This window comes from Scomber scombrus, chromosome 24 (assembly GCF_963691925.1).
Source record: "Scomber scombrus chromosome 24, fScoSco1.1, whole genome shotgun sequence".
In the NCBI taxonomy this organism is placed as follows: domain Eukaryota; kingdom Metazoa; phylum Chordata; class Actinopteri; order Scombriformes; family Scombridae; genus Scomber; species Scomber scombrus.
The window spans coordinates 6,742,514-6,770,037 of NC_084993.1; the positions used below are offsets into that span (position 1 = coordinate 6,742,514).

Sequence of the window (27,524 nt, forward strand, 5' to 3'; positions counted from 1 at the left end):
TTGACAATTCACATAATCTCCCAAAGCATTGTAGCTATAATACTTATAACAAAAAGGTGTTTTGACTCTACTTAATTTTGTCTTGATTGTAGATATTTTAACAATAAGCAGCCACTTATGTTTAGGTGTCTCCTATAATAATATAATAATACTAATAATAACAATCTCAACTTATTCACATATTAGGAGTAAAAAATTAAATAAATGCTAAAAGTGTCATAATTTACATATTTTAAAGTTGACTGCACTCAAAAAGGCTCTCGGTCTTACTATTGAACATGCAGACGCACACTTTTATTAAGCCGTCTCTTTATAGACAAATGGACAGCAGACTGAGCAGAAATGCACCAATCAGATACATAAACATTATGTGGCTGATCTACATTAGATACAGATTTTCTTAGCTGTGTCAGAAAAGTCTCTGTTTCCTGTGGCAAATTAAAAATGTAGTTACAACTTGCTGTTTTTAAAAATTTAAGTGGAGGGTGGTGCAGCGGAGTGTGTAGCTGTGTTATTTCAAAGTGAAACACCTTTGTCAGATTATATTTGCATTAATACTCTGTAGATAATATCTTTCTGGTAGCTGTAAGACCTGAATCATTCTTCTGTCTCCTTCATCTTTTCTTTTTTATTTGACAAAAGATTACAACGCATGTTTGTGGAGAAAAGGTGAGAGGGAGATAATAAGTGTGTGTGTGTGTGTGTGTGTGTGTGTGTGTGTGTGTGTGTGTGTGTGTGCGTGTGTGTGTTTGTGTGTGTGCGTGTGCGTGCTGCATCTGATGGATCAGTGATTAAATAAATCATGGTAACCTTTCCTGTAACCTTTCCCCCCCCTCCCTAGCCCCCGTCTGACCTTACAAGACCCACGCACATTAAAGACTCGTCTCTTCTCCTTCATCTCTCAACCTGCCCCCCCCCCCCCCACTCTTTCTTCATCTCTTTTACATAACTCTGTCATTCACTGTCTTCCTTTTTGTTTTATTCACTACTACTGTCTTTGGGTGCTCTGTCTCTCCTTCCCTTGTGCATTGTCAGTGTTACATTGCACTGACATTGTTACATATCCCAGTGTGAAAAATTGTCACTTTGAGTAAAAGTTACCAAAATTGGTCATTTTTAAGATTGAAATTAAATTTTCTAGCACTATATCTTGCTTGCTTGATGTTTATGTGTGGTGGTTCTGTATTTTAAAAGTCTTGCTTTTGTCCCAAATAAGTCATACTTTTGAGAGTGTAGGACTCTTTGCAAAGGTCTAACCAACCCAGTGTGGAGGCCTCAAGAGACAGAAAAAAATCAAAATAATGTAACTGGTGTAATTGGTGGATTGCTGTGTTCTGTAGTATAACCTGACTAACAAACAACATACTTGATTTCCAAAAAAGAACATGCTCAATAAAAGAAATACACAAAGTAACAATATATGTTCTAAAATGAGTAAGTTTTGATGAGCAATCCACTCCACTGTTTTCTCTCTTTTTCCACTGAGATCACTGTACTTTTTTCTATTTTCGCTCTCAAACTCACACACTTCCTGAATGTCTGTTTCTGCCGCTTTCCTGCCATCAGTCCAATCCCTGAACCCTCGTCAGCCTAAAAAAAGGTTTGACTGTTTGCTTCTTTTAGCATTAATCTGTGTGTGTGGTTGTCAGTGTGTGTGTGTGTGTGTGTGTGGGTGTGTGTGTGTGTGTGTGTGTGTGATCTTTAAGATCTGCAGGTTCAAACGACTACTCTCACCACGCCTTGCCACTGAACTCACCAAGAGGTCGCTGAGACACCACAATGTGTGTACAAGTGCAAGTCTGTGAGTGTGTGTGTGTGTGTGTGTGTGTGTGTGTGTGTGTGAGTGTGAGCTGACTGCCTGATCTCCTGCTCTAATACCCTGAGGACCTTTGGTTCCTTAACTATAGGAGGTCCTAAGCAACCAACCCACATAAAAACACACACACACATCTTCAGAGGATATCAAAGATTAGACATCAATCATTCTCACCTCTTGAAGTCTTGAAGAACGAGCACCTCATATGAAAGGTCAGTGCACGCCTGGAGAGCTACGACAAATCAATATGCAATGATGAAGGCGGTGATGATGAGGATGAATAACAGAGGGAAGAGGAGGGTAAAGACGACGAAAACAAAGAGGATAATGATGAACAATACTGAGGTGTAGTCCACCGAGCTGGAAAACTTAAAGCCAGACTAATTTTGATAAGTCTCCACTGCACTATAGTGGCTTATATGACTCTGTGTCTAGTACCCATGGCAACTTATACCGAAGAACTAGCCTGCTCTGTAGCAGGCTAACTGTCAAGCTTAATTTAGCTGTCTGCTTCTGTGAATGTCCGACAGGCGGAAACACACTCTCTAAAGATGTTTTTGTCAAGTGTCTTTTGGTTTTTCACATCACTTTTTTTTCACACCAACATATGATGGGAGAACTGTGAGGGACCTTTACAAAAATACCACTTAGTCTGTTTAGAGACTGCAGCACTATTATTGCCTCATGGTTACCGGTGGTGACTGGTCTGCTTCCAGTTGGCCATTTGAGGTCGGTGCTGTGTGCACATTGGATTCATGTGAAAGCTGACGTTAATCAAGATGGTCTTTTTCAAATAAGCACAGCTTCAGCTGTGTTGATGGAGTACCCCTCAGATGATTCTTCCATAATGTTGCAAAAAACAGACCAACACAAAATTGGTATCAAGTATCATGACCTCTACTGAAAAACAGAAATAACTGGACAACACTTCAGCACCAAACAGCAAGTAGCTTCTAGCTGGTGGACATACTGGAGTATTTAGGAGTTCATTTTAGTACACTGGAGGCTTCAAGTTTTCATATCACGCTTGTGCATGCTGAATACTGGACGATGATTGGCTTCAAAATAGTTGTGATGTTACCTATCCTGCTCGTTGGTACACATATTTAACTTTAACCCCTTGAGCAGGTGAATGTAAAAACAGCTTTCTGTTGTCAAACTCATACATAATTCTGCACCGTTAAACTCAAACATCTAAATATCAGTAAGCAAAACACATTTTTGAGTCGAGGGGGACTTTAAATTTGGCAGTTGAATTCAGCTGGATGGGGATCTTAAAGATGTAGGCACAAGGCAGGATTTAGTCACAGTTTAAGGCATCGTATAGCACCTATATTAAGACATTTTGTGCTTCAAGACAGTAAGAATATGTATTTTTAAGGCCACAATAACTTAAGAATAAGAATAACAGAGTGGTTTCTCTTCTGCTCGCTTCGGTGCAGTTCTGTGGTGCTGAACTTCGCTTGGCCGTGAGTGGTGAGTAACTGATTGAGATAGGAGCAGGGAGGCTTATCTCTGAGCGCTTGGTGTTTGGATACGTATGATGTCAGACCAGCTCTCATGCTTTCTAGGCTGGTTGTACAGATAAGCTTTGGGATCTGGAGAAGGTAGAGACATATGCAGGTAGCAAACAAGACACAATTGAAATTGGAGCAAGAGAAAGGGCTGGTTTCTGTTTGTTTGTTCAAGTGTGTGTGTGTGTGTGTTTGTGTGTGTGTGTGTGTGTGTGCGTGTGTGTGTGTGTGATGTTCTTCTACGCCGAGCCTACTTTAGCTCGCCGTACTCCCTGAGCAGTGACCGGAGCAGCGAGCCCTCGTCCAAGCACTTGGAAACTGGAACGAGGCGTGGAGAAAGAGAGGATGGATGTGAAAGAAAGCGAGCGGTGCGATGGGGAGAAAAAGGATGGAGCGCAAAGAAAGGGAGGACAGGAGAAGAGCGGAGGCAGAGATGGACAGACAGACAGAGCAGCAGCACATGGAACGGCACAAAACGGAAAGAACTGACGAACGAATGGAACCAAAAGAAAGGAGGAGAAGTGTTGGATTGAGGGATGAGAGGGAAGGCGAGGCCACCTCTTCTTCTCCCTCTCCTCCTCTCGTTCCTCCTCCTCTCCCCCCTCCCCGTGAGAATGCCACGTGTGTGCGTGTGTATTTTCTTCCTCGTCAGATCTGCTGTGCTTTCATTCGCACACAAAGACGGGACGTAGACGTACCTGGCACAGGGGGGCGTGAAGGAGCTGGCAGAGGTGTGTGTGTGTGTGTGTGTGTGTGTGTGTGTGTGTGTGTGTGTGTGTGTGTGTGTGTGTGTGTGTGTGTGTGTGTGTGTGTGTGTGTGTGTGTGTGTGTGTGTGTGTGTGTGTGTGTGTGTGTGTGTGTGTGTGTGTGTGTGTGTGAGTGAGAGAGAGAGAGAGAGAAAGAGACAGATAAAGAGACACTGGCTCACCTGCCTGGCAGACAGGGAGGCCTGTGAGAGGGTTGCCTGTCTGTCTGAGATGTCACACTTAACACTGATACACACACACACACACACACACACACACACACACACACACACACACACACACACACACACACACACACACACACACACACACACACACACACACACACACACACACACACTTAACCCACTCAACACCAGCATTGGCTCACTTTCCTCTTTCTTACTCAGTCACATATTCATATAAACACTGCATCTGTGTTACCAGTAACATCTGGTGTTAAGACAGGTTTATTTCCACTTTTACTCTTTTATATTAGATACTAAGTCTTATTTTTGTTATATGCCATATCTCCAGTAATTATATAGTACATACCAAGTTACTAACATCACAAAATTGGCACCAATACCAACCCTGTGTTGCATCCCTAGTAAGAACCACGGGCAGACAGACACTTTAAACAACTTAAAACCACACAAAAAAACAGGTTAGCTAAATTCATTTGGAGGTGACAATGAAAGCAAAAAGTACCAAAATGGGCAATCACCATAAATATTCACCATGCTGGACTCGTGCACACCGTTTTCCTGAGCAATTAGAGGCTATTACTGGTGTGCTTAGTTGTATTATTCTTTAAAAATAATGAAAAAAGGTTGCTTTGCTTGAGTGAAAATATTTTGACAGCTATTGGATGGATTGTCATGAAGTTTGGTACAGACATATTTAAGGTCACTGTAATGACTTGAATCCTCTCACTTTCTATCTAGCACCATCATCAGGTCAAAATGTATCTGTATAGGCGAGGTAGTGTTATGAAAAGACACAGATATCCCTGTGGAGGGAATGATTTAAGCACTTAGAGAAACTACTTTTAGTTCAACAAGAATTAAGTATAAAAACATCAGAAAGTCGATGACTTGTTTTCACTTGGTGAGATTTATTGTTTGTGATACAATTCATGTGCAGATAATTTGCTCTCCTTTTTTGTGGAGCGCTGGTGTTAAGCTTTGAAAAATTGGCTTAAAAAGTCAAATTGCTGCCCGACAGCTGCAGCAGAATGAGTTTTGACGCCGGAGTGAAAATGTGTGCATGCTAAAGAAATTGAAGGGGTCTGCAATGCGACACAAACAAACAATAAACAAGGAACCAAACAAATTGACGCATACACACATACACACAGAAATCGGCTATGCTGCAATTAGCTTGTTTTAAAGGAAACAAATAACAGTAATTTCAACAGAACAACATCCATAACAATTCACCCCTGGAGGGGATCAGCTATTTAAACACACACACACACACACACACACACACACACACACACACACACACACCTATTGTCCTAGGTCACTTTTGGGGACATTACAATGACTTACCATAATCCTAACCTTAACAACTGACCCAAAAATCAGTTTTTTCCCAATTGGGGACACGGCTTTTGTCCCCAATTGGACAAGTCGTCCCCAATTAACTTGTCTTTATTCTGGAATTTGTCCCCGAAAGTAGCCTATGACAGACACGCACACACACACTCAAAGATGCACATGCATGCTAACACACACACACACACACACACACACACACACACACACACACACACACACCTCCATTAAATGTACTTGAGAGCAGCAGAGAGGGTCAGCTCAGTGTCTGAGTTATTACGCTACTTTGTTCTGCCTCAGTGGGAAGGCTACACACACACACACACAAACACAAAGAATTATTATCACCCATCAACACTCAAGGTGCAAATATAAAAGGGTTGGTTTGATAATGGATTGAAAGAGATGAATAAAAGAATGGATAAAAAAGATAGATGGATGAATGGAGAATAAAAGTGTCTGGTTGCTGTTTCTTCGCACGTGTGCAGAAGTTTGCAGCTGGCTGCGAGAACCGGCCTCGGTCTCTCCCTCTTCGTACCTCCCCACCTCTCCGTCCATCTATCCATCCCTCCCTCTCTTGTCTGGGTGCACAACAATGGCGTGAAACATCTGCAGCTACCAGGTAATTATGGCTGACTCGTGAGCCAAAACAGCGGGCAGTGCCGCGGCGACGAGCTCCGACACCCCGCAATTAGCCCTGCATCTCCATCTCCCCTCGCTCTGTCTCTCCCTCCATTGACCAGCGTATTATCTCTCTGAAGAGACCTGAGAGACAGAGGAGAGTGGAGAGGGAAAATAGACAGATGAGTGGTCTCAGAGGGCCACGAGTGGTGAGAGATGAGGATAGTCACGCCACCAAAACTGTCCATCTGAACAAATCTTATCCTTAGTCCTCATTTTGGCCTTCTTTGGATGGTATTAACAACAATTTGGTGCAGATTTATCTTCTTTTTGCTACTGTTTAAGTTTTTTTCAGTAAAGAGAAAATAAGCAGGGTACTTAGCATGAACAATAATAGCAGTCATGCTTCAGACTCTAAAGGTGTGATCATTTCATTGAAGAAAGCAGCGGGGGATGTTTTTGTTTCTGACTGCGAATTGATCCTCTATCCTTCACCTCATGCAGTTCAATCTGATTAAACTTTCACTTAATGTCCTGCCAGTTTGATGCACAGCGAGAGTACATTTCAGCAGGTGAAATCAGATACAATTCAGTTGTCAGGTGATCTATTGGAAGTGTAGTTCAGAAGTGACCTTTTAGCACCAAAGATATAAGTGCCCCCTCAAAAATCTGTGTGGCATCTTTGTTGGTTGAAATTGCTATTTTTAGTTTCCAGAGACCTTAAAAATCTCCAAGGAAAGCACATTTATGTATACTTGTATCAGAAAGTATATTTATAATACTCAAGAAGCTGTTTAAAACAGCTTTATTACTCTCCCCAAAATCTGCACTAAAGGTTTCATTGAACTGAAGATGCTTGAAATGGACGGTGTACAAAGGATGGTGTGACAAAATAAAGAATATCTTCACTACTATATAGAAAGTGATGCCATGTTCTGGGTCTTAGAGTTAAGAAACTACCTGGTGTGATCTTTAATGAATTTATTCCTCCTAGTTTACCTACGGCACTGGATTTCTTGGCTCATGGAATCTGCATGTTTGATATTTGCGACATTTGTAAGGAAAGTAGATTGCATTGAATCAATTGGCTGATTACATTGAGGTACATTTTTGTGTGTGTGAACAATGAAAAATACATTTCAGGGCTGAGTGATCAAGTGAAATTCCCATGAAATTGCCTCTCATTTTACTTGATTCTCTTATCCTTGCATCATTCCTATGTCTTATATCACTATAGCCTGAAAAGTTGTTGTAATACACCATGTCATGTTCTGATATTGTGAGCAGAAAACGAGGCTCGCCAGCCATTTCGAAACTCTGTCGTTTAGCAATTCAAATTCTCAGTTTATTTAGTGTTTTCCAAACTTTTCCGTGGGGGCAGCTTCCCTCGCCTTCTCACATTTACCATCCACTGTGTCTTCATTATGTGTGTTTGATTGGTAGGTGCATGAGTGTTTGTGTGCGTACACATTTACATGTGTCAGTGTGTGTCTCTGTTAGCTCTTTGTGCAATTGTTTGCTTATGCATGTGCACCCGAGAGCGTATGTGTGTTTCTGACTGCGGGTGCATTTTATGATGTGTACTTTCTTTCTCTTCCTGGTCCAGGAGTCCCCGTCAGGACCCCTAGGCGTCCCTGTGCCCGCCTGCCAAAAACGTCTGCATCTCCTGGACCCCCTCGAGGCAGGGGACAGCCAAATGTCACTTGGACCCTCTACAGAGTGGTGAGAAGAGGACAGGAAGAGGCAAATGGGAGAAGGGGTAGAGAGGAGAAAGGAGGAGAGGGGGAGGAGATGGGGAACAGAATAAGAGAGAAGTTAAAGAGAAGATATGAGGATATGCAGAGTGGCAAGAGAGTTTGAGATGACAGGTAAATTGAGTGAGAAACAGAATCACATTTAATAATAAGCAAATGTGCACAGTCCCATAACACAATGTCACCATAACTACTATGTCTCAGTGAATGTCTGGCATGTGTTGACATACCTTTCCATTCTCACTCTCTGGCCCAGTATTTATTTCAGCGTTTATTATGATGTTTTTCATCCTCAGTTTTTCACAAGTTCACTCTGAGTGGAGCTCTGTTCCACTATATTAAATCATACCAATAAGGAAAATGAAAAAGTATCACCAATAGAGATGGAGAGGGATGAGTAATAGAGAGAATTTGACAAGAGGAGTTTGGGGAAGAATTAGAAACGTATGAATATGCAGAGCACAGCAGCAGAGTACAACCGACTGAACTGCAGGGTGTAATGTTTTAATGCAGATACATCCCATGCAACATGTCAACTGTATATGCATGTGTATGGTGGTCCAATGTCAGGGAATAAGGTAAATAATTTAGCACATTTTCACACTGAGAGAATTGAACTGATTGTTTTGCGGTGAGTAGCAAATCTTAACCTTATATTCTCTCATTTGTTGTAAATGTGTTTCATATGTAAGGTAAAACTTAAATTACTAAGATTAAGAGTAATGTTTAAAGTTAGCAAAGAAATGATGCATAAAACAACTGATAAGTCCTTTTATATTATTTTATATCTGCTAAATATATTTTTTCTCTTGCACATCTACAATCTGCAATCTCCTCGTCCTTGCAAGGAGAGCAAATGCAAGACAAGGACAAGACGTCTGGCTCCCTCTCACACAGAACATCTATTTATACAGGCAACTGAGAGAGATATGAATCTAGTCATTTTTAATAGGAAACACTCAGTTCAAATGTGCCTGAGTTTTCGTGTTTGTGTGCGAGGGGTATATGAGGTAGATGAACAAATATGAAGGGATAAAAACATGTCTTATTCTGGGTCACAGCTGCTGAGATGAAAACACACACTTGTAAACTTCGCTTAACCCCAATACCCGATGGACCTGCGCACACACCCACAGTCTACTTTACAAGTCCCCTGAGAGTCCTGTCACACTGGGGGATGTACAGTATCGAATAGGGGTGTACGTGGAACGCATGAATAGAAACAATAAAATGGCCTTCATGCTTTTATTCTCCATCAGATAAAACATGGACATTTCTGAGCTGATTTTGGGTCAAGTCCACAGAGAGAAAGAAATGACAGTTTTAATATCCTGTCTGAAATAATAAGATACAAAACAAACAAAACAAAACAGAGAAGCTCTCATCCATCTTAATAAAATAAAGTGGGTAGCTTTCTCATCACGTGCAGGCAAATCATCATAACTGCAGTGTGTTTTTATGCTTTTTGTTCCATTTATTTAAATCCCTTTTGGTCCCCAGATTACAGTGTCTTCAGTGGCTAAAGTAAGTCTGTTAAAATGCTGGAATAATGTCGCATTAGAAAGGCAGGTAACTTAGAATTAGCAGTAAGACAGGGTGTGTAATTAAATGAGTTGCCATTCATTTACAATCCAATGCATAATTCAAGCAGCTGTGTGAATGAACTGGCTGTAACTAGTAGCTAGCTCTCCAAACAGCACCTACACTGCAATTATGGATGAGAGATAGGTGTGTGTTTGTGTGTGTGTGTGCGCACGTGTGTGTGTGTACAACCATAAAGTTAATGGCTGTGTGGATGCGACAGTCTAAATGTGTTCATCTGTAACATTTTATCCTGGTTCACCTCACTCAGCCACTGTAATGCAGCAAACACACACATAAGCTCACAAAGGAAAAAGGGGCGACAGGAGAGAGGAGGAAAAGGACAACACGACATGAAGGGAAGTGAAAAACAGCATGAAGGGAAGTGAGAAAGATGAAGGGAGAGAATTATCCGCCAACACTAGCCCATTTTCCAGAGCAGGTAGTTTTCCAAAAACTATGGAACTTTTTTCCCCCACTTTTTAAATTGCAATTTTGCTTCTTTGGCCACAGTCCCACCTCTTAAAAATGTTTAAAAAGTAACTGTGTCTGAGATTTAAGCCTACTCATACCTCACTAGATGTTTGAACTATTAATGTGAGGCTTGTAGTATTGTAGTATTCAACAATGCTGATTGGCAAGGACAAATACATGTGAATCTTGATAGATGATAAGGTAGATGTTCAGCTGAGCAGACGTCTATCAGAAAACATCTCCAGGTTTACTATAAGTAGCCACAGAAATTGAAAAGAAAATAGAAACTTAAATACATCAGTGTTAACAAAACACCTTAGGTCCTCCCCGGCTGTTTCTTCTAATACTTCCTCAACCTCCAAATGAAATATGCCAGTTACTAATTTCACTGCTACCTGCCTACCTAACTACCTAACTAACTACCTAACTAACTAACTAACTAACTGACTAACGGACTCCTCCACTGTAGACTCAAGAGATCACATTGATGCTATAAACTTGCTTAAGTCTTCGAAGCTCTCCCATTGATCCACTTCCAGCATCCTTTTTTAAACCTGTTTTTAAGTTTTTCACAGATTATATGTTGTCTCCAGACTTGTATATTTCTCCATTGCATGAAAGCTGCTGCTATAAGACCACTTCTAAATAAGAACAACCTGGGCCCAAATGCACATAGTGACTGTAGGTCAATCTCCAACCTAACCTTCCTGAGTAAGATCACTGAGAAGTTTGTATATCAGCAGCTAAACTGCTGTCTTAAATGTAATATTATGTATGATAAATTAAAATCTGGCTTCTGCATGTCTCAAAGCACAGACAATTATCTTTTAAAAGTTAATGACATGAGGACCAGTGACAGTGACAGCAACAATTTAAAAAAAAACCTCCGTTGTAATAAGCTCTGTATTTGACATAGTGGATCATGGGATCCTGCTGTAAAGGCTAAGAAGCTGGGTGGGCCAGTCTGGCATGGTCCTCCAGTGAGATTTCATTGTCACCCTTGGGGACTTTCACTCCAGCAGACTTCAAATTAGTGTGTGGGATCCCACAGGGCTCAAACCTGGGTCCTCTTCTATTCAACATATATATGCTTATCCTTGATTACGTTATCAGCAAATATAACATCAGTTGCCATGATTATGCCCATAACACACAACTTCTTATCTCACTATCCACTGATGACTTCTAACACATACACTCCTTAGTCAGCTGCTTGGAAGAAATCAACCACTGGATGGCAACAAACTTTCTTCCGCTGAACAGGGAGAACTGAGATTTTTGTTGTGGGTGTTAAACCTCAGAGACAGCTGGTGTGCAAGTATCTGGAGTCCAAATCACTGTAAACAAATGTTCAAATTAAAATCCTACAAGAAAGCATGGATTGGTGAACACAGCTCGAAGGAAAATATCAACAGCATCACCAATTCTCAGAATAATTTCCAGAATCAGAGGCTTTCTTTCCCAGTCTGACTCAGAGAAACTCATGCATGCATTTGTCATGAGCAGGCTGGATTATTGCATTTATCTGTTTATGAGTCCTCCACACAAAACAACCCGTAGATAACAGCTTATCCAGAACTCCGTATAACTCCTGGGCCTTTACAAAGCACTTACCGATCTGGCTCCACAGTACATCTCATACAAGATCTCTCTGGTCACAAGGTGGAAATCTCCTCAATGTACCTAGAGCCCTTTCAAAGTTTGGTGAGATTCAGTATTTATGCACCTAAATAATTTAATAGTTGGCATGCTTGTCTTAGACTTGCTCCAATACTGTTCTTCCAAAACCAAACTTAATATCTTCCTTTTCACTCAAGTATTTTCTTAAATGACCACACCATATTTGTACCGTGTGTGTGTTTTCATGTGTATGTACGCATGGATGTTTATTTATTTGCATTGTTTTGCTGTTTTGTTTTTATTAAAAGCACTTTGAACTGCTCGTATATGAGATGGTGCTATACAAGTAAATTTGAAATGAAATCTTTGAACCATTTCCCCCGAACTATGAGTTATGAGAGGCCAGCTTAGCTAGAGACTCTATGGATTGTATGTTGTCCCAGTGACAAGCCCTGATCATGACAAACATGACTTGCATGTGTATTTCATGATGTGATACCATACAGAAGCTCATTGGGGAACTATTTTCTCTTGACCCTTCAACAGAAAGTAAGAGCTTTTAGCCGCAAACTTAAAATAATTTTCAATTACCAATAAAGCATCTAGCTTATGCTTCCCCCCCCTCCTGTATGGCTTACAAAGAAAATCCTGTAAATACCAACAAGGGACAGAAATGCGATTACAAGCACTGAAAATGAGGAGTGTTTTTTCCCCTTGGGTGACAGTAAAAGTTAATAAAATCATCACTTTGTGCAGCTATTCCAGACTGTGACTGGAATAGCATCACCTACAGACCTCATAACGCATTTGTCTCCGCTAATAATCGCTTGAAATGTGCTTTGGAATTGGAAAGTATCTTTTTTAAGCTTTTTTCCCCCCTCAGCTATTATTAAAAGAGGGAGAGAGTGGGATCATCATTGGATGTTCACTTAGCTCCCCCTTGTGGTTACACTCTGGAGCTACACCTCGGTTACAGTTAATCAAAAATACCACAAAAACAGAATTAATGTTGTGCTGCTTCAAAGATTTTGGAAAGATTTATGCATAGAAAAAAATGTCTCCATCGAGGTGAAACCAGAGTAGCAATACACCACTTGATAGTGTCCTCATATGACCTATTGATGAGCTGACCCAGTGACACTGAAATATGGACTAACTACAAACTGATTGCATATTTGTGGACACATTAAGAAAGAAAGGCAAAGAGGAAAGAAATAAGTCACTCTGGGAAATAGGAAAATTTACTTTAAAAGCTTTACTTAAAATGTAACTTTAATATATGCAAAAGTTCAAACTGGCATCTTGAAATATCAGCATGTTATCATCTTATAACGGCGTAAAATAAATTATTATAATAAAAAAAAAAGGTAAAATACATGTGTACAATATAAAGTTTAAAGAATCATACTGTAGGCTATGTGTGTGTTATGAGTAGTTTAGAATATTTTTTGAAATCTAATTATCATCTCACTCTAATTGATCATTTCATGATTGTGTAAGTAAATTATGAAAAGTGTCCATCTCAAGTTCCCGTCGCAGCCCATGCCTTTTGTATTAGAGAAGTATCACATTTGGGAAGCTGGAAGTTAATTTCTGTTCAGAAATATTGAAACAATAACTCGATAATCAAATCTGTAGCATACATATAAACATAATCATAAACATGTATGTGTGTAAATGTGTTGCTAATAAAATTAGATTGCTTTCAAGATACTGAGTCGTTTATGTGCTCTACAAAGTTGTATACATAATTTAGACATAAGACGTTTTATTGTCATTGTGCTACTGTGGACAGCAACGAAATTACGTTGGTGAATCCCTGAGCATAACAAATAATAAGTACACATTAAATTAGTACACAATATAAACACTAAATATTACTATATGGGAAAGTAAAGAAGAAACTGTAATGTGACGCAACCGACCAGCGGCCGCACTCCAAACCTGTTTGTAAGGACCCTCAGAAGAGCACTACGCAGGGCAGATGAGAAACTTTTATCAAGGTATTGTTGAGTTTTAATAATAAATAAGTAGTGTTTTGTTGTTTTAAGAGTCAAAGCACTGTTATATATAAACTCTGTTAATTCTGAAGACATACAGTATTGTTTTAATCACTAAATCACTAATGTAGGGGTGGACTTATAGAGATTTGGTACTCGGCCCTGACCAAAACAGGAAGTTTTCGGAGTTTGCAGGGTTAGCTAACTAGTCTGCGGGCTACACACACAAATTTGAGTAGTTTAGCAAATATTTTAACCGTGTTGACAGTTTATCATTGTCACACCCGACTGCGGATGTTTGCAGCTGCACTTGTGAGTTGTTGAATTCGTGTGTTTATCTTTCTGTTTAGTGACATTAACTCTGAAGTCCAATTTTTTGAAGATTAGCCTGACAGCTAGGTAGCGAGCTAACCCTAGCTTAGCCTGGATACATTCCTGTTATGATTGGTTTCTGTCTGCATGCTCGGCTTTGAGGTGCTGTGTCTTGTACCTAGCTTACCGGGCAGCATCGTAACATGAAGTCATGGAGGAGCGAAAGCTGAAGAGAAAGAGTCCCAGGTCCTCCACCAACCCAGCGGCTCCGACGGGTGGCTCTGGCCGGAAGAGCAGCGCTGCCTCCGGGGGAAGACACGTCGGATACAGCCACAACACGGGGACTCACTCCAGCCAAAAGAGCAAGAATAGGAGGTGACAGCTAATTTATCATTCATAGTATAGGAGATAATGCGTCAGAATTCATAATCAGGTGCTTTAAACACTGTTTTATTTGTCTTTTATTCCAGGGGAGCACGAGACAAACCCAGGTATCAGCTGGGTGTGGGTGGGAAGGCTAGTCAGAGCCAGGGACAGGCAGCACCCATCATCCAGCACTCCTTCTTGACTGATGTCTCAGACGTACAGGAGATGGAGAATGGCCTCCTCGGCCTCCTCAATGACTTCCACTCAGGGAAACTCCAAGCGTTTGGTAATTTAGACACTTAACCAGAGCAGGCACACACCCACAAATGTCTTAGAGATGAAAACAAGCATTTATATCCTCTATATTGTGTCTTGTAGGAAGGCATAATCATCTCAGATGTTGTGCAAGTGAAGAGGGGGGGAAATGCAAAAAATGTATAAATAAGCCACTATCTCCTATTTGTCTCAGGTAACGAGTGCTCCATTGGCCAGATGGAGCATGTGAGAGAGATGCAGGAGAAGTTGGCACGATTGCACTTTGATCTTTATGGTGAGGTGGATGAAATGCCTGAAGACCAGAGAAAAATGGCCCGTGACACCAACATGGACAAGTTACTTCTTAATGTAAGACATAGCAATCTGTCTTAATCCTTTTATATATATTTTTTGACTTATGTTTGTGTATCAACAGTCTTTGGTATTGTGTTCATAATTCTGTTTATTGATGTGTTGTTGCTCAACATCCCAGTGAGGATTTAGCTGCTTACGTTCGTGAGCGTTAAACTCTTAAAGAGTTTAGTCAGCTGCGGATTGAAGGTGCTTTACAGTGATCTAAGATTGCAGCACAACCTGCTGACGTGTACACTTACATAAATAAAAATGTTCTGTTTCTTCACAGCTGGAAGAGCTCAGTTCTTCAATGTATCCTTTTGGCAGTTACCAGTTTTCGGACATCATCATATTTTGCATAAGTTGCTACAAAAAACTAGTTAAATGTTATAAAATGAATGTTACATTAATACACATTTTATCCAGGCAATACATCTTATTTAAAAACTTTATTTTTGTAGCTGTTTTTCTCCTGAACTCTACTTCTCCAGTCAGAAGCTGAATCTAGCAGACAGCCAGGAGATCCCGAGGACTGCCAGCATGTGAAATTCTCCTCTCCTCTCCTCCTATTCTCAACCACATCTTGACTCAACTATTTGTTTTACACTGCCTGGAGAGACTGCAATAGAGAAGTGGAGTTGGAGCAAAGTTGTCGGCACTATTTCGCAAAAAGTATTTTGAAATGGTATCAAAGCTGTTCACCAGCGTTCCCTGTCTGTACAGGGTGGAGTGGATGTATTATTAGATGCACTGACTTTTTTTTAACAGAGTATACCAGCTGTGTTGTGCTAAATGCAGCTGATATTGAGAAGAAAATGGTACCAGTCTTATATTACTAAACACCAATATTAGAATAATCCACTTACTGATGTATGGTTTAATTTTATCACCCTGTCTGACGTATCAGATACAGTATAATATCTTTTATCTACAGTCGATGTTCTATAGAGAGAGTTTTCAACACATATAAGACTGTAGGCTGCATTCCTATCGTGGTCTGTTTTTAATAACCAAAGTGATATTTTGGCCAGCAGTTGATTAATTCACAAGTTCTCAAGTGTTCACTGTTTCACTTGTGAACTGATGTCAGACTTTTAACAGTTATTAGATATAAGATCATTCTTTTGCACTTTTGTCAATCTGTGTCTTTGAACACACAAACTAAAGCCCCACTGCTAAATTAATATATAATTACTTATCACCACAGAGCTTTAAAAATGAGTTTGAATTTTTAGCTGTTAGGAAAAAATGAACATATTTCCTGATTATATTAATGCAAAATTATATTTAAATGCATAATAGATTCTGACCAAACTGTGCTGTGACCCCAGTTTGTGAGAGTGAATGAGAGTTGCCTGATAATCACCTCCAACACATTGTTCGGTGTTGAATACATTTGCACATATCCATGCCACATGCAAAACACATCGTCACTGACGCTGCAAAAGACTGAGTAATCCAAATGTCGACGTCACGACTATGCCTTAATTCCTAATTTAATCATCTTTGCCTTATTAGTTTTAACCTTTTAAGTGACTTCCATAAAACATGTTGATTTTAGTTTTTGGGTTTCTCTGAGCGCAGGAAGGAAAGATAATCATTTTTATGCTGTTTTGATTGTAAATCTTATCCTATTTTCACATCTTATTTTAACCAGTGTTGTTTGGGGGGTTGGGGTGTAATGTTTGTTTATTGAGGTGTTTTACTGTTTGAACTGTTTGGTGATTTTTATTTTTATTGACTTATTAATAAATGTGTTGTCTGGATCTAGTGACTACAGTTTTTGAAACTATTCACAAGCAGAAGATGCTGACAAAGTATGTCAGTATGCCACACTCCTACAAAAAAAGATGTTATGAAACATTTGTATTAAAGGACACATTTTTCAAGTGTGTCTGAAAACAACAGTCAGGTGTCCATACGAACAGTGAAAGGTTTTACTTGCTGTAATCATTCCTGCTGTTCATAGTGGCTATTACAAGATCCCCTTCAAATGTGCTTTCAATGGAAGCGATGAAGGCCAAAACCCACACAGTCATTTAGTGCAAAAAAAAATGCATTTAAATGTTGATGTGAAGCTTATATGAGGCTTCAGCAGTCTGAGTAAGTCATGTCAAATGGATATCTGACACATTTACAGTCTTTTTAGTATCAAATTTTCTCTTTTTATTTCCTCGGACAGTGTTGAGCTGTGGTGGAAGTACAGTAACCAAAAGAGGGACTTTGGCACTAAAAAGACTATAATGTTGAAAGATCTCTACTTGATTTGACTCATTTGGACTTAGCTTCAGATAAACTTTTAAATACATTATCGCACAGAAAGAGGACTGGATTTTGTCCTCCGTCACTTAACTTAATTATGAAGGGATCTTCAAATGGTCAGTATGAACATTACGAATGATTACAGCAAGAAAAACACGTTTCAGTGTTCATTTGGGCACCTGACTGTTGTTTTAGGACAGAATGTGAACTTGTCCTTTAAACACCTTGTTAATTATTTATGCACAGAAGGGACAGGATGGGCTGTGTCAAGGAATGTGCTCATCCTTGTGTTGATGCGTCTCTAAGGTTACTGGGAGCACAGTGGCAGCCTGTGGGCAGCTAAGTCTGAGTTCAAATGGCGCTTCACCCATTCAATCAGTACTAAGCGCTTTTCTTGAAGAGGGTTATCTGCGTGTGAAACGATGGAGACGAGCTTCAAATCGACCCCGCACTCGGTGAAGCGGTGGCAGCTCAGCGGGACAGACTACGAAGCCCGCAGCCTCCAAACCCGCTTCAGCTGCTGGACTCCTCTGAACAACAAGCCGGGAAACCTGCAGGTCAGAGCGCAACACCTGGAACCAATCTCAACTCAAATATCAGCCTTTTTAACACCGAATTGACGTTATGGTGACATGATTAACTATAAAATACATGAACACACAAATATGTAATGACATTTTCGTGTTTTCAATAATACATTATACACATACATAAACACTCCGGGATAGGTTAATTTGGTAATACACTTGATTGGCCAGGTGTGAAGAGATTGAAATTCCCTTTTTAAGTGCATGCAGTGTAAGTCACATTTCAGCTTATTGTAGTGGTAAAGGAAAGGTGTTTCTTATTAAAACTGAATGATTAAATCACAAAATTACACGTATTTCCTTGAAATGAATGAAAAAGCAGAAATGTAACAGTTATGTGTAAATGTTAATAGGTTACAGAATTTAACCAGAGAGACTGAAGACGTGTCCTGAATAATGGGGAATTTGTAAAAAAAGAAAAGAAAGAAAAAAAGATTTTACACCAGCTGCCAGTTTCCCTGTAAAAACACACAGAACATAAGAATGGCAGTGCTCCTAAAGTACAATTTCACTCAGTTATACCTGATGCTTTTTCAGCCATTCTTCCATCATTATTCTTATCTTATATGTTGTTTTTTTAATAAAGAATCTCTCCATTCCTGTGATTTTCATCAGTGTTTTGGAAGCCAGTTTGTAGCTTTTGGCAGACAAATGAGACTGTCACTGATTGCCTGCAGTTTGTTGGTGTCCTGTCCCCATTTACTCCCAGTTATTTGAGGAGAGGATCGGCCTTGTGCTCCACTGGTTTGACCTGTGGACGGACAGACAGAGGAAACACCTGCTGCACACTCTGCTCACACGCTGCGCCAACTCACAGCTCAAGTAAAGTCTTCATTTACCCCTTTGATGTGGATTTGTGTCATGAAAAGGGAAAAGAAAAAAAGGTTTTTAAGAGAGGATTGAAATTCAAATACTTTCACCATCTGACTACAGGTACTGTAGGGATTTGCTGATTCAGACGCTTCCAGTGACTCAAGTGGACTTTACGGCGGTGCTGCCACGCTTCCTGTCCCTGTATGTGATGTCATTCCTGTCTCCTCGTGACCTCTGCTCTGCCGCCCAAGTCAGCTGGCACTGGAAGGTCCTGGCTGAACAGGTGAGAAGCCATAAAAAGAAAGGTTTTTATGTTTCACTGAGTTCAATTAAAAGTTTTGTATGAATCCCTTCATCTCCTCTGACCCACTTCTCCTCCCGATCTTCAGGACTGTCTCTGGGCAGGCCGCTGTACCCGAAGAGGCTGGTTTCTTCCATACACTCCTGGAGAAAGAGAGTTCGGAGCGTGGAAGAACCACTATGTGTCCTGCGTGTCCACTCTGGACTGGCTCACTCCCCGGGAGGCGGCGGAGTGGTACGGCACCCTCAACCAGCAAAGCAGCGGGTTGACAGAAGAGGAGGAAGAGAGAAGGAAGGAGAGGAGGATCAGGCAGATGATCAGAGAGAAACTTCAGGAGGAGAAGAGTAAGTGGAAAATAAAGAAATACTTGAACCTGAAGGTGCTTGAGAAATATTCTGTAAAACATTTTATTGACGTGATCAAATAGATAAAAGTTTTGAGAGACCCTGGCTTAAAATACAGCTGACTCCCAAATTCTCTCTGAGCTTTTTATTCTTTCACTGACTGGTGTTTACGTCTCTTCCTCATTTGCAGGAACATCCATGAGAACCAGGAGAGCCTGGGGCAGCTACACAAAGCCTGGAGAAGCCAGAGGTAGATGTTCCCAGACAGGGACGCCCACTTCTGGGATAACATTCAGCTCATGGCCCTCCCTTTCCTGGCCTCTGAGGACTGTTGAGTCTGCCAGTCTCTGTCTTAGCCTGGACCAGGGACAGTCAGTGACTGCAGCCCAGAACCTGGAGAGAGTCCATACCCGGCCTATCAGGTCATTGCCTACACACTCACTTACCTTCAATGATATCAGCTACCTGTGTTAGAATTAGAAGATACAAAACACCTGTGTAATATAATGAAACTCAATATAAAAGCTCTGCAACTTGAAGTGTATTTCTTATATAAAAAGGTGTTTTGGCTTGTTTATACAGAAGGGGAGCAGAATATTAGAATCAATACTCAACATAATGCAGTAACTTTATGATATGAGGTCAAAGTTTCTGACATTAGACACAAGAGAGGGGAAAATTGTTGTGAAAATTGTTGACAATTCTCTCAAGATGAGGCTTGATTGAGATGATGAAGTTTACCCTATTAATGTACTGACGCAGTGATTTGAACCATATATCTCCTCGCAGTGAAAGGCTGAACAAAGCCAGTGGAGCGCTGTCCGCCTTCACCTACAGACATGCACCCCGAAACACCGCCTCTCCCATCCATCGCAGCAATCCTGTCTTTTTATTGCTGGTCTCCAACAGAATTCCTGCCTACGAGGTGAGTTTCATCAGTCAGTCAGCCCATTTCTTCAGTAGAGGAAGAAAACACTGTGAATGTGGAAATAAAAGAAGGAAAAAAAAGACAAATAATATTTCTCTGTCTGCTCTTTCTCTTTCGCTCCCCTCACGCTCAACCTAGTTGGTGCTGAGTGGCGTCAAGGCAGGAGTGATTGTAGTTCTGTATGACCACAGAGGGACTCTCTCAGCTCTCTTAGCCCAGGTGGAGAGGGCTGTTTTTGGGCAGCGAGCGCAGAGGCTGGGCCTGTTAGCTCCGGGAGGAACAGAGGAAATCCATCTGCTTCACAGTGAGAATTAACATCTGTGTATCTTAATGTGCGAGAACACTGCCAGGGTTAGTTCCAGTCCAACTGGAGCCTGCAGTGCTAGAAGATTATCTCTTAGGGTGCAGGGAATCACATCTGTTAAAATCATTTCATGGGTTATTGTAATGTGATAATACTTATAGTGGGTTTTATAGTCCATTGCTATCCCTTTGTCCCTGTAGACTACAAATTCACGTTAGACTAATTATCAAAATCTAACATTAATTTTACATTGTTTGAATTCGCTACACTCCAGAGCAATGAGCCGTGGTCTTTATCTGATGTTTCCTTTATTTAAACAATTTTTATGTAACAAATTTAAAACATTTCCTAATTTTTAAGAGCACAATGTGATACACCCAACAACTTAACACACACTCACAGAAACAGTTTTTTTTTTTTTTTACTAATTAGAAAGAATATTTTACTGGAAAATTCAGTTTTTCTAGTTTAACTCCTGCTATGAGGTTTTTACAAGTATGTCAAGTAAAGATGTCAAATAGCTACTATAGATTGATTAGATCAGATCTGTGAAATTTATATCTTGATTTTATATTTTAAGTAAATTAAAGGATCACATGGTTGTCTGTGATTTGAGAAAATGCGCTGATCCCTTATTGGTTAAAGCTGAAGATTCATCTTTATGTTAGTTTTGTAAAACTAACAGGCTGTTAATCTAATTTGATGTTCCCTCTTTATGCTGCAGGTTGTAGCCTATCTGAGCGCACTCTGCCAACTCCTGACCACAGAGAATTCTGGGAAAAACTGTGCGGCTGGGTGGCACCAACCGAGGAAGGAGGAGGTGTTGACATCTTCTCACCGCTGGCAGCATCAGGTGGGTGGACACTCATGTTGTCTACTTCTCAGTAATCTATATTTCCATCAGTGTTTCTGGATCTAATTGCCTCCCTGCCTCTCGCTCTCCCACAGCCTCAGGAGTGGCTCTCATCCAGACTCTCTCTGCTCTTACTGGTCTCAAGGTTTGGGCGCCAACGGGTCTTGCCACTGGAAGTTTTCAGAATAGTGAGTCACCCTTTGCACAACGCTTTCACTCAACTGTGAAACTTCAACTGACAAGTTTTTCCGTGACCCAAGCCTCAGAATATGCTCTTTTGTGACCTCAAAACCCACTAACACCCCCAAAAAATGTGTGAGCCAGCAGGCGTCTGATGAGTCTCTGGGATCTATTTTATTAAAGCACTTAGTGTCGCCACAAGAAACATACTTACTCTCTTTAACCTTTGCCCTTCCCCAGTCATGAGCGAGTGGTCAGACGGCAGTGTGTGCACCGAGCTCTCAAACCAGCAACTGGCAGCCCCGGCGCACCAGTATGTGTGTGAGAGCATACTGCAGGGCTGGTGCAGACAGGCTCAGTGGATGGAGGAGGCTCTGGTGGAGCTGAGGGGCCGCCTGGGGCCACAGCTACAGCAGGTCAGCCTCGTGGCCAGGGGCCGAGCTCTGGGTGGGTCCCACTCACATGTAGATGCACGTACATCTGTGAATACCCTTTCTCCTATAAAGAGTTCATATTTTCATAGGTCAGTTTTTGTGGGAGAAAGTCTGTCTGGAGGACCTGTGTGTGTCAAAAGACCTAAGTGTGGCTCTGACTGAAGGACTCACTGCTCTCACCATAGAGGAAGAGGTGAGGAAGACTGTAAAGAGGTTTTTTTCCAATGCACAAGTACCATAGAACAAGAGCAAAAACACATAATCGATATGATCTAAATTTGCATCATTAGCCTGTAGATCCATGTATGCGTTTCTCTATTTTTCAGGCCCGACCGTTGGAGTTTCTCGCCATCTTCCTGACAAGATGGAGTGAGCAGAAGGAGGGAGGAGAGAGTAGTGGAGAGAAAAAGTGGAGAAACATAGGAGTAGATAATTTCTCTTCAGCACCACATAGCTCACAGATATGCATGATGCCTGAACAACCACAGGTGCGTGTGCTTTGAATTTTTTCCATCAGAGAAAGATAACGGAGAACACTTTCTCATCTGTACAGCCAAACTACTTTCTTTCTCCTTTTAGATGATGTTAGATTGGAGAGGCGTAGCAGCCAGAGAGCTGCACCACAGCGAGTGTCTTTATCTAAGCAGACTGAACGCTGTGCTAAACGTAAGCTTTTTGTTTTTGAACTTACTAAATTTCTCATTCGGGAGCTGTAATACCTCCATCATGTGTTTAGCTGCTGAGAAGCCAAATATTTCCTCTCACTTAATGAATATAAAGTGTGGAAAACATCCACTGAGCATTGATGCAGCTCGGTCAGATAGGAACTCAGTCCAGTCAGCAAACTATAGGGAGTATCAAATAACTATTCAAATGAGGTGTTTTAGATATAAAATGCTGATTGTGCAGCTGCATGGTCTATTACTTGTTCCCACTTTATTCAGAAACCGATTCTAGAAGAATATTGATGTGTTTCCAGCTCAGCAAGTGGTGTGTTTGCTCGTTTAGGTGCAGAAAGGGTTCACGTTGATAACTGAGGGATGCCAGGAACTGTAAGTATTATAAACTATAAATATATTACTGATGTCTGTCCTTCCTCTGTGCTGAAGGTGTACCAGGAGCCTCTTACAGCATCTCTGAACTCCAACAGAGCCATTCTCAGCTACGCTGACATTCAGATCATCCTCAGCCCTGTCACACAAATACTGGAGCTCAACAGGTACACACACGCACCAAATATACGCACATTTATATGATGCTGTGTTTGCATCTGCTTGTGTTGACATTGTTTGTGTGTGTGTGTGTGTGTGTGTGTGTGTGTGTGTGTGTGTGTGTGTGTGTGTGTGTGTGTGTGTGTGTGTGTGTGTGTGTGTGTGTGTGTGTGTGTGTGTGTGTGTGTGTGTGTGTGTGTGTGCTGCAGAGTGTTTCAGGCAGATCTACAGGCCAGGCTGCAGCAGTGGGGTGCAGAGCAGTGTATAGGAGACGTGTGTGTAAAGCTGTGCTCAAATCTCAGAGTCTACACCAACTATTTTAACAACTACACCACTGCCCTCTCCACTATTGACAAGGTAGAGTCAAACAACGTGTTTTGTCCATCATTTACACTACAGGCACCTCAAGCTATCCAGCTAAAGTAGCTCTACTTATTTACAGCTCTTTAAAAAAATGCATTCAGTCTGTTTTAACTGTTTCTGCACTACTTTCAATCAAACATGAAGTACCTATATTTTATTCAGCGAAGGATACTTTGAGGATCTCTATTTGCATGATTGAATCAGCAGCTAGGTGTAACATCCTATGTAAGTAAAAATTGTGTGTGTGTCAGTGCAGAGAGACGAAACCTGGATTTCGAGCTTTCCTGAAGACCGCAGACAAAACTCTTGCAACACACATGCTGAGGTAACATCCATATAAGCACTGACGCTCACACCTTTCCTAACCATATTAGACCGAATCATGACATGTCTGTATATGTGTGTGTGTGTGTGTGTGTGTGTGTGTGTGTGTGTGTGTGTGTGTGTGTGTGTGTGTGTGTGTGTGTGTGTGTGTGTGTGTGTGTGTGTGTGTGTGTTTGTGAAGCCTACAGGAGCTGCTGCTGTGTCCAGTCTGGAGAATACAAGAGTATGTGACTCTGCTACAAGCTCTGACATTACACACCCCCCCCGCTCACCCCGACCACACACACCTCTCCTCCGCCCTCAACACACTGCAACAATACAGAGGATTTATACACAAGGTATGACGTTATGATTTAAAAATGTAGCGTGTATCATTATGTCATATTATTTACTGTAACAACATGATTGAGATAATTATTTTTCCAGCCGCCTCTCAGTTGTTCCACTAGCTCTGTTTTTCCAGTCTTTTAAGTATCTTTGTTACAAACTAATACTTAAACCAAATTGGAGTGGAGAAGTGCACTCAACTGCTATTACCCAGAGACAAAGACTGTGCCTCTTTTTGTTTTAAATTTAAGACACTCACTCTTTCTTCTTTTTCAGTTAAAGAGTAACTCAGAAAGAGACAAATTGATGGAGGAAACACAGCAGATGATCCAAGGTTGTCCGGTAAAAACGCAGCTCCCCCTTTCACTTTTCTCTGACATAAACACTCAAACATTATGGAAAGCTCACACTCTTCTACTGATATTAATATATCTCATCTTTTGTATGTGTGCAGAACCTCAGCGAAAGTAACAGGCAGCTAATAATGACTCAGGATGCTGCTTTGCTCAGGAGCCCTGATCAACATATCCCAGACTCTCTCAGGTAACAGCACAACCATTTTTCTACCATGCTGACAAGCTGACATCAGATTGCCACACATGCTCATAAACAGCCTTTTTGAGGATGAACTGACTGGCTGCATAAGGGCCAGTTTGAGATAAATAAGGAGTTGTTTTTTAACAGTGAATCATGCAACAATGTCCCAGTAGTGCCCCATAATATAAATATAGACTTGGAAATGTGCAGATATTTCCCCTTTAAAACCCATCCAGTCACATAAGAGTTAGTCATATACGACTGTGAGCATATCTTAACCCCTTAAACATCACTGATTGTGTAACTTTTTTTTAAATTGAGCTTTATTTTTTTTAATTCTAATTGGAGATCACTTTAGTTTAAAGTTACCAAAGCTGTCATGCTGAATATTTGTGTGTATAATTGATGCACACAGCATGCAATTACCATTTAATGATGTGGTGCAACCAAAGAATACATGAACTTTATGTAGCTTAAATGAAGAGCTGGAACAAGCTGATTCAGATGCTTTCAACAACTTTAAAGCTGGAAGATAAATAGTTGAATAATGAGACAGATATATTTACTTTGCATTTAAAAATGTAAAAGTAAAATTTTGCAACGTGTGGCTGTTTTTTGTGTTATCAATGCATTTCAAATGGCAGCATTACAGAATTTACATATCTAATCGAATGATCTGCCCTCTGTTTGTGTGATTGCGTAATTAGGACCTATGAGCATGTGTCCGATGTGGGCATGTTCCTGTTTAATGATGCTTTGGTGCTGACACAGCGGAGAGTGCTGCACACACCTTTTACCCTTGCTCACCGCAGCACACACACCTTCCTCGCCTCTGTGGCCCTCGCCAGCCTGACTTTCAGAGAGATCACACACACACCCTGTGAGTTGATATAAGCTATTTTACAGTGATCTGTTTACATAGTCTTTGGTCTTCTTTGATTAGTTATTTCTTACTTTCTGCCTTTGTAGATGTGTGTCATGCCTTTGTCCTGGAGGGGCCTTGTCGTTCTTGGGTTTGTGCCACTAAGAGAGGTGAAGAGAGATCGCACTTCCTGTCCGTGCTGAGTTCAGCTATAAAAACAGCTCTGAAAGGACATCAGTGATGGCACCATGACAGTACACCGGAAAGACAAGAGGAGGTTTGGACACCAATATTGTCCCTTTTTTTTTGTGTGTGGAAAAAATAACAAAGATCAGGAAACTTGAAATTACCAAACTCTCACGCCACGATTCAACAGAGCGACATTGCACACCTACCAAATGGTGTTCTGAGTATCACATTTGTCCTTAACAGTATTTCCTGAAATAATAATCAAACTGAATAACTGAATCCTGCAGCTGTAAAGGGGCAAATTATTACAATCTATGTTAACATGAGATTTGAGACAAAATGATGTTGTCACAACTTTCAGATTGTCAATCACGGACTCAAAACTACCACTGAAACTTACTGTATGTCACATATATTTAGTCTGACGTCATTCTTCTGTCATTAAACCATTAGGAAGACAATGTTAGCATCACAATGAGCAGCAATCCGTTCTTTAAATGTCTCTTATTCCAAAATGCCACTTTTCAAATATCATATCTCAAACCATTTGTATTGTTTCTCATGTTTTTCAAATCAGAATTTACATTTATTACAATTTGTCAACTTTTTAAATCGACTTTGTAAATGTTGTTTTTATGTGTTTTCTTCTTATCTATATCAAAACTATAAAGATATTAATGTGGCCATTTCTCAATTTGCAGTTTGGATTCATAATTCATAATCAATGTTTAAAATGAGACATTTCTCTGTTCAAGGTACAAAAAGTCTTTATTGATAACCAAAAATAACACAAATGTCACATTTTAGAGATTATCACTATGAAGGAGCTGCAGTACAACACATCAGTAATACACTTTTATGTACATTATTGCCACTTATTTAAAAAATGTCCACGTGTTCCATCCGAAGAAATGGATCTAATGGCTGTATCATTATCTGTATCTAACAACAGATAGAATCGTCAAACTAATCAATACAAATAAACATTGATTTTTCTTTCAACGACACGTAACATACTTATTATTTTAACATTACTCTTTAGCATTATTTATTTTGATCACAGTGACATCTGCACACAAGTCACACAAAAGTGACATCAAATATGAAATGAATCAACATTAGAACCACTTCTCTAAAATCTCTGACTTTTTTTTTTTTTTTCTCACACAGTGTGTATTGAACATAATATTGACACCATAAACAGTTGCATTTTGCAGTCTTCAGAGCACCATGGATATAGGTTAGCGGACGAGAGATGGAAAAAATAATAAATCAGTACTTTGACAGTTTGATTTTCATGATTATTTTTCATTCTGGATTGTGAGATCTGCTGCTTAAAATCTAAATGAACTAAGAGGCTATTTAAGCTGAACTATAATCTGACCTTCTGCCATCAGCCATATCACAGCCTGCGGTTGACTAGGTTTGGGTTGTTGTTGTTGTTGTTGTGTGCTGCAGGTGTTTGCGTTGGCTGATCTTTCCCGGTGGTTAGAGGAGTCTGTGGCGGCTGACCCTTGTTCTGCAGTCCAAGATTAGTACTGTTTGTCCCTTTCTGGGAGCTGTAGCCCTTCGGTTTGGGGATTCTCGTAGGTCCTGGTCGCCGGAATGCTTCTAGAGGTATCTGTGTGAAAAAAATGAGAGAAAGGTTGAAATAGTTATAATACTGTACACAAGATAAGTTTGTAGTTCACCAGATTGACTATTAGTATTAGTATTTCAGTTAAGAAGTG

General features: G+C 40.5%; 3 protein-coding genes across 6 annotated transcripts in view; 2 read left to right on the forward strand and 1 right to left on the reverse strand.

Annotated features, from left to right (window-relative positions):
- ccdc28a (coiled-coil domain containing 28A) overlaps positions 1 to 16,741 on the forward strand; it is a 113,331-nt gene extending 96,590 nt beyond the window's left edge. For 2 of the 3 annotated variants that reach the window (XM_062414781.1, XM_062414782.1), the window contains exons 3-8: positions 7,866 to 7,981; positions 14,183 to 14,375; positions 14,471 to 14,652; positions 14,836 to 14,990; positions 15,265 to 15,287; positions 15,467 to 16,741. In XM_062414781.1, the coding sequence (XP_062270765.1) occupies positions 14,212 to 14,375; positions 14,471 to 14,652; positions 14,836 to 14,990; positions 15,265 to 15,287; positions 15,467 to 15,521 (579 nt within the window). In that variant the 5' untranslated portion in view covers positions 7,866 to 7,981; positions 14,183 to 14,211 and the 3' untranslated portion in view covers positions 15,522 to 16,741. Of the gene's footprint in view, positions 1 to 7,865; positions 7,982 to 13,515; positions 14,001 to 14,182; positions 14,376 to 14,470; positions 14,653 to 14,835; positions 14,991 to 15,264; positions 15,288 to 15,466 lie in introns of those variants that run through there. The other variant, XM_062414780.1, reaches the window with a different exon arrangement.
- A 918-nt stretch (positions 16,742 to 17,659) lies between these two features.
- On the forward strand, positions 17,660 to 25,988 carry LOC133976461 (epithelial cell-transforming sequence 2 oncogene-like). The gene is made up of 21 exons (XM_062414673.1): positions 17,660 to 17,794; positions 18,534 to 18,646; positions 18,758 to 18,920; positions 19,027 to 19,282; positions 19,473 to 19,749; positions 20,159 to 20,207; positions 20,349 to 20,514; positions 21,239 to 21,367; positions 21,463 to 21,555; positions 21,788 to 21,994; positions 22,071 to 22,174; positions 22,308 to 22,469; positions 22,561 to 22,647; positions 23,091 to 23,200; positions 23,402 to 23,549; positions 23,807 to 23,880; positions 24,061 to 24,217; positions 24,483 to 24,548; positions 24,661 to 24,749; positions 25,451 to 25,623; positions 25,713 to 25,988. Exons 1-21 carry the CDS (start codon positions 17,660 to 17,662, stop codon positions 25,844 to 25,846), a joined length of 2,892 nt encoding a protein of 963 aa, XP_062270657.1. The 3' UTR covers positions 25,847 to 25,988.
- Positions 25,989 to 26,549: 561 nt separating this feature from the next.
- Positions 26,550 to 27,524, reverse strand: part of filip1l (filamin A interacting protein 1-like) — a 72,373-nt gene continuing 71,398 nt past the window's right edge. For both annotated transcript variants that reach the window (XM_062414648.1, XM_062414647.1), the window contains one exon: positions 26,550 to 27,415. In XM_062414648.1, coding sequence (XP_062270632.1) covers positions 27,197 to 27,415 — 219 coding nt within the window. In that variant the 3' untranslated portion in view covers positions 26,550 to 27,196. The remainder of the gene's footprint in view (positions 27,416 to 27,524) is intronic.

Bases quoted from the DNA above. Each gene is read 5' to 3' on its own strand.
- LOC133976461 (XM_062414673.1), top strand. From the start codon at position 17,660: ATGGAGACGAGCTTCAAATCGACCCCGCACTCGGTGAAGCGGTGGCAG. The intron at 21,995-22,070 runs GTGGGTCCCACT...ATATTTTCATAG, and splicing joins GGCCAGGGGCCGAGCTCTGG to GTCAGTTTTTGTGGGAGAAA. The intron at 24,750-25,450 runs GTAACAGCACAA...TTGCGTAATTAG, and splicing joins CATATCCCAGACTCTCTCAG to GACCTATGAGCATGTGTCCG.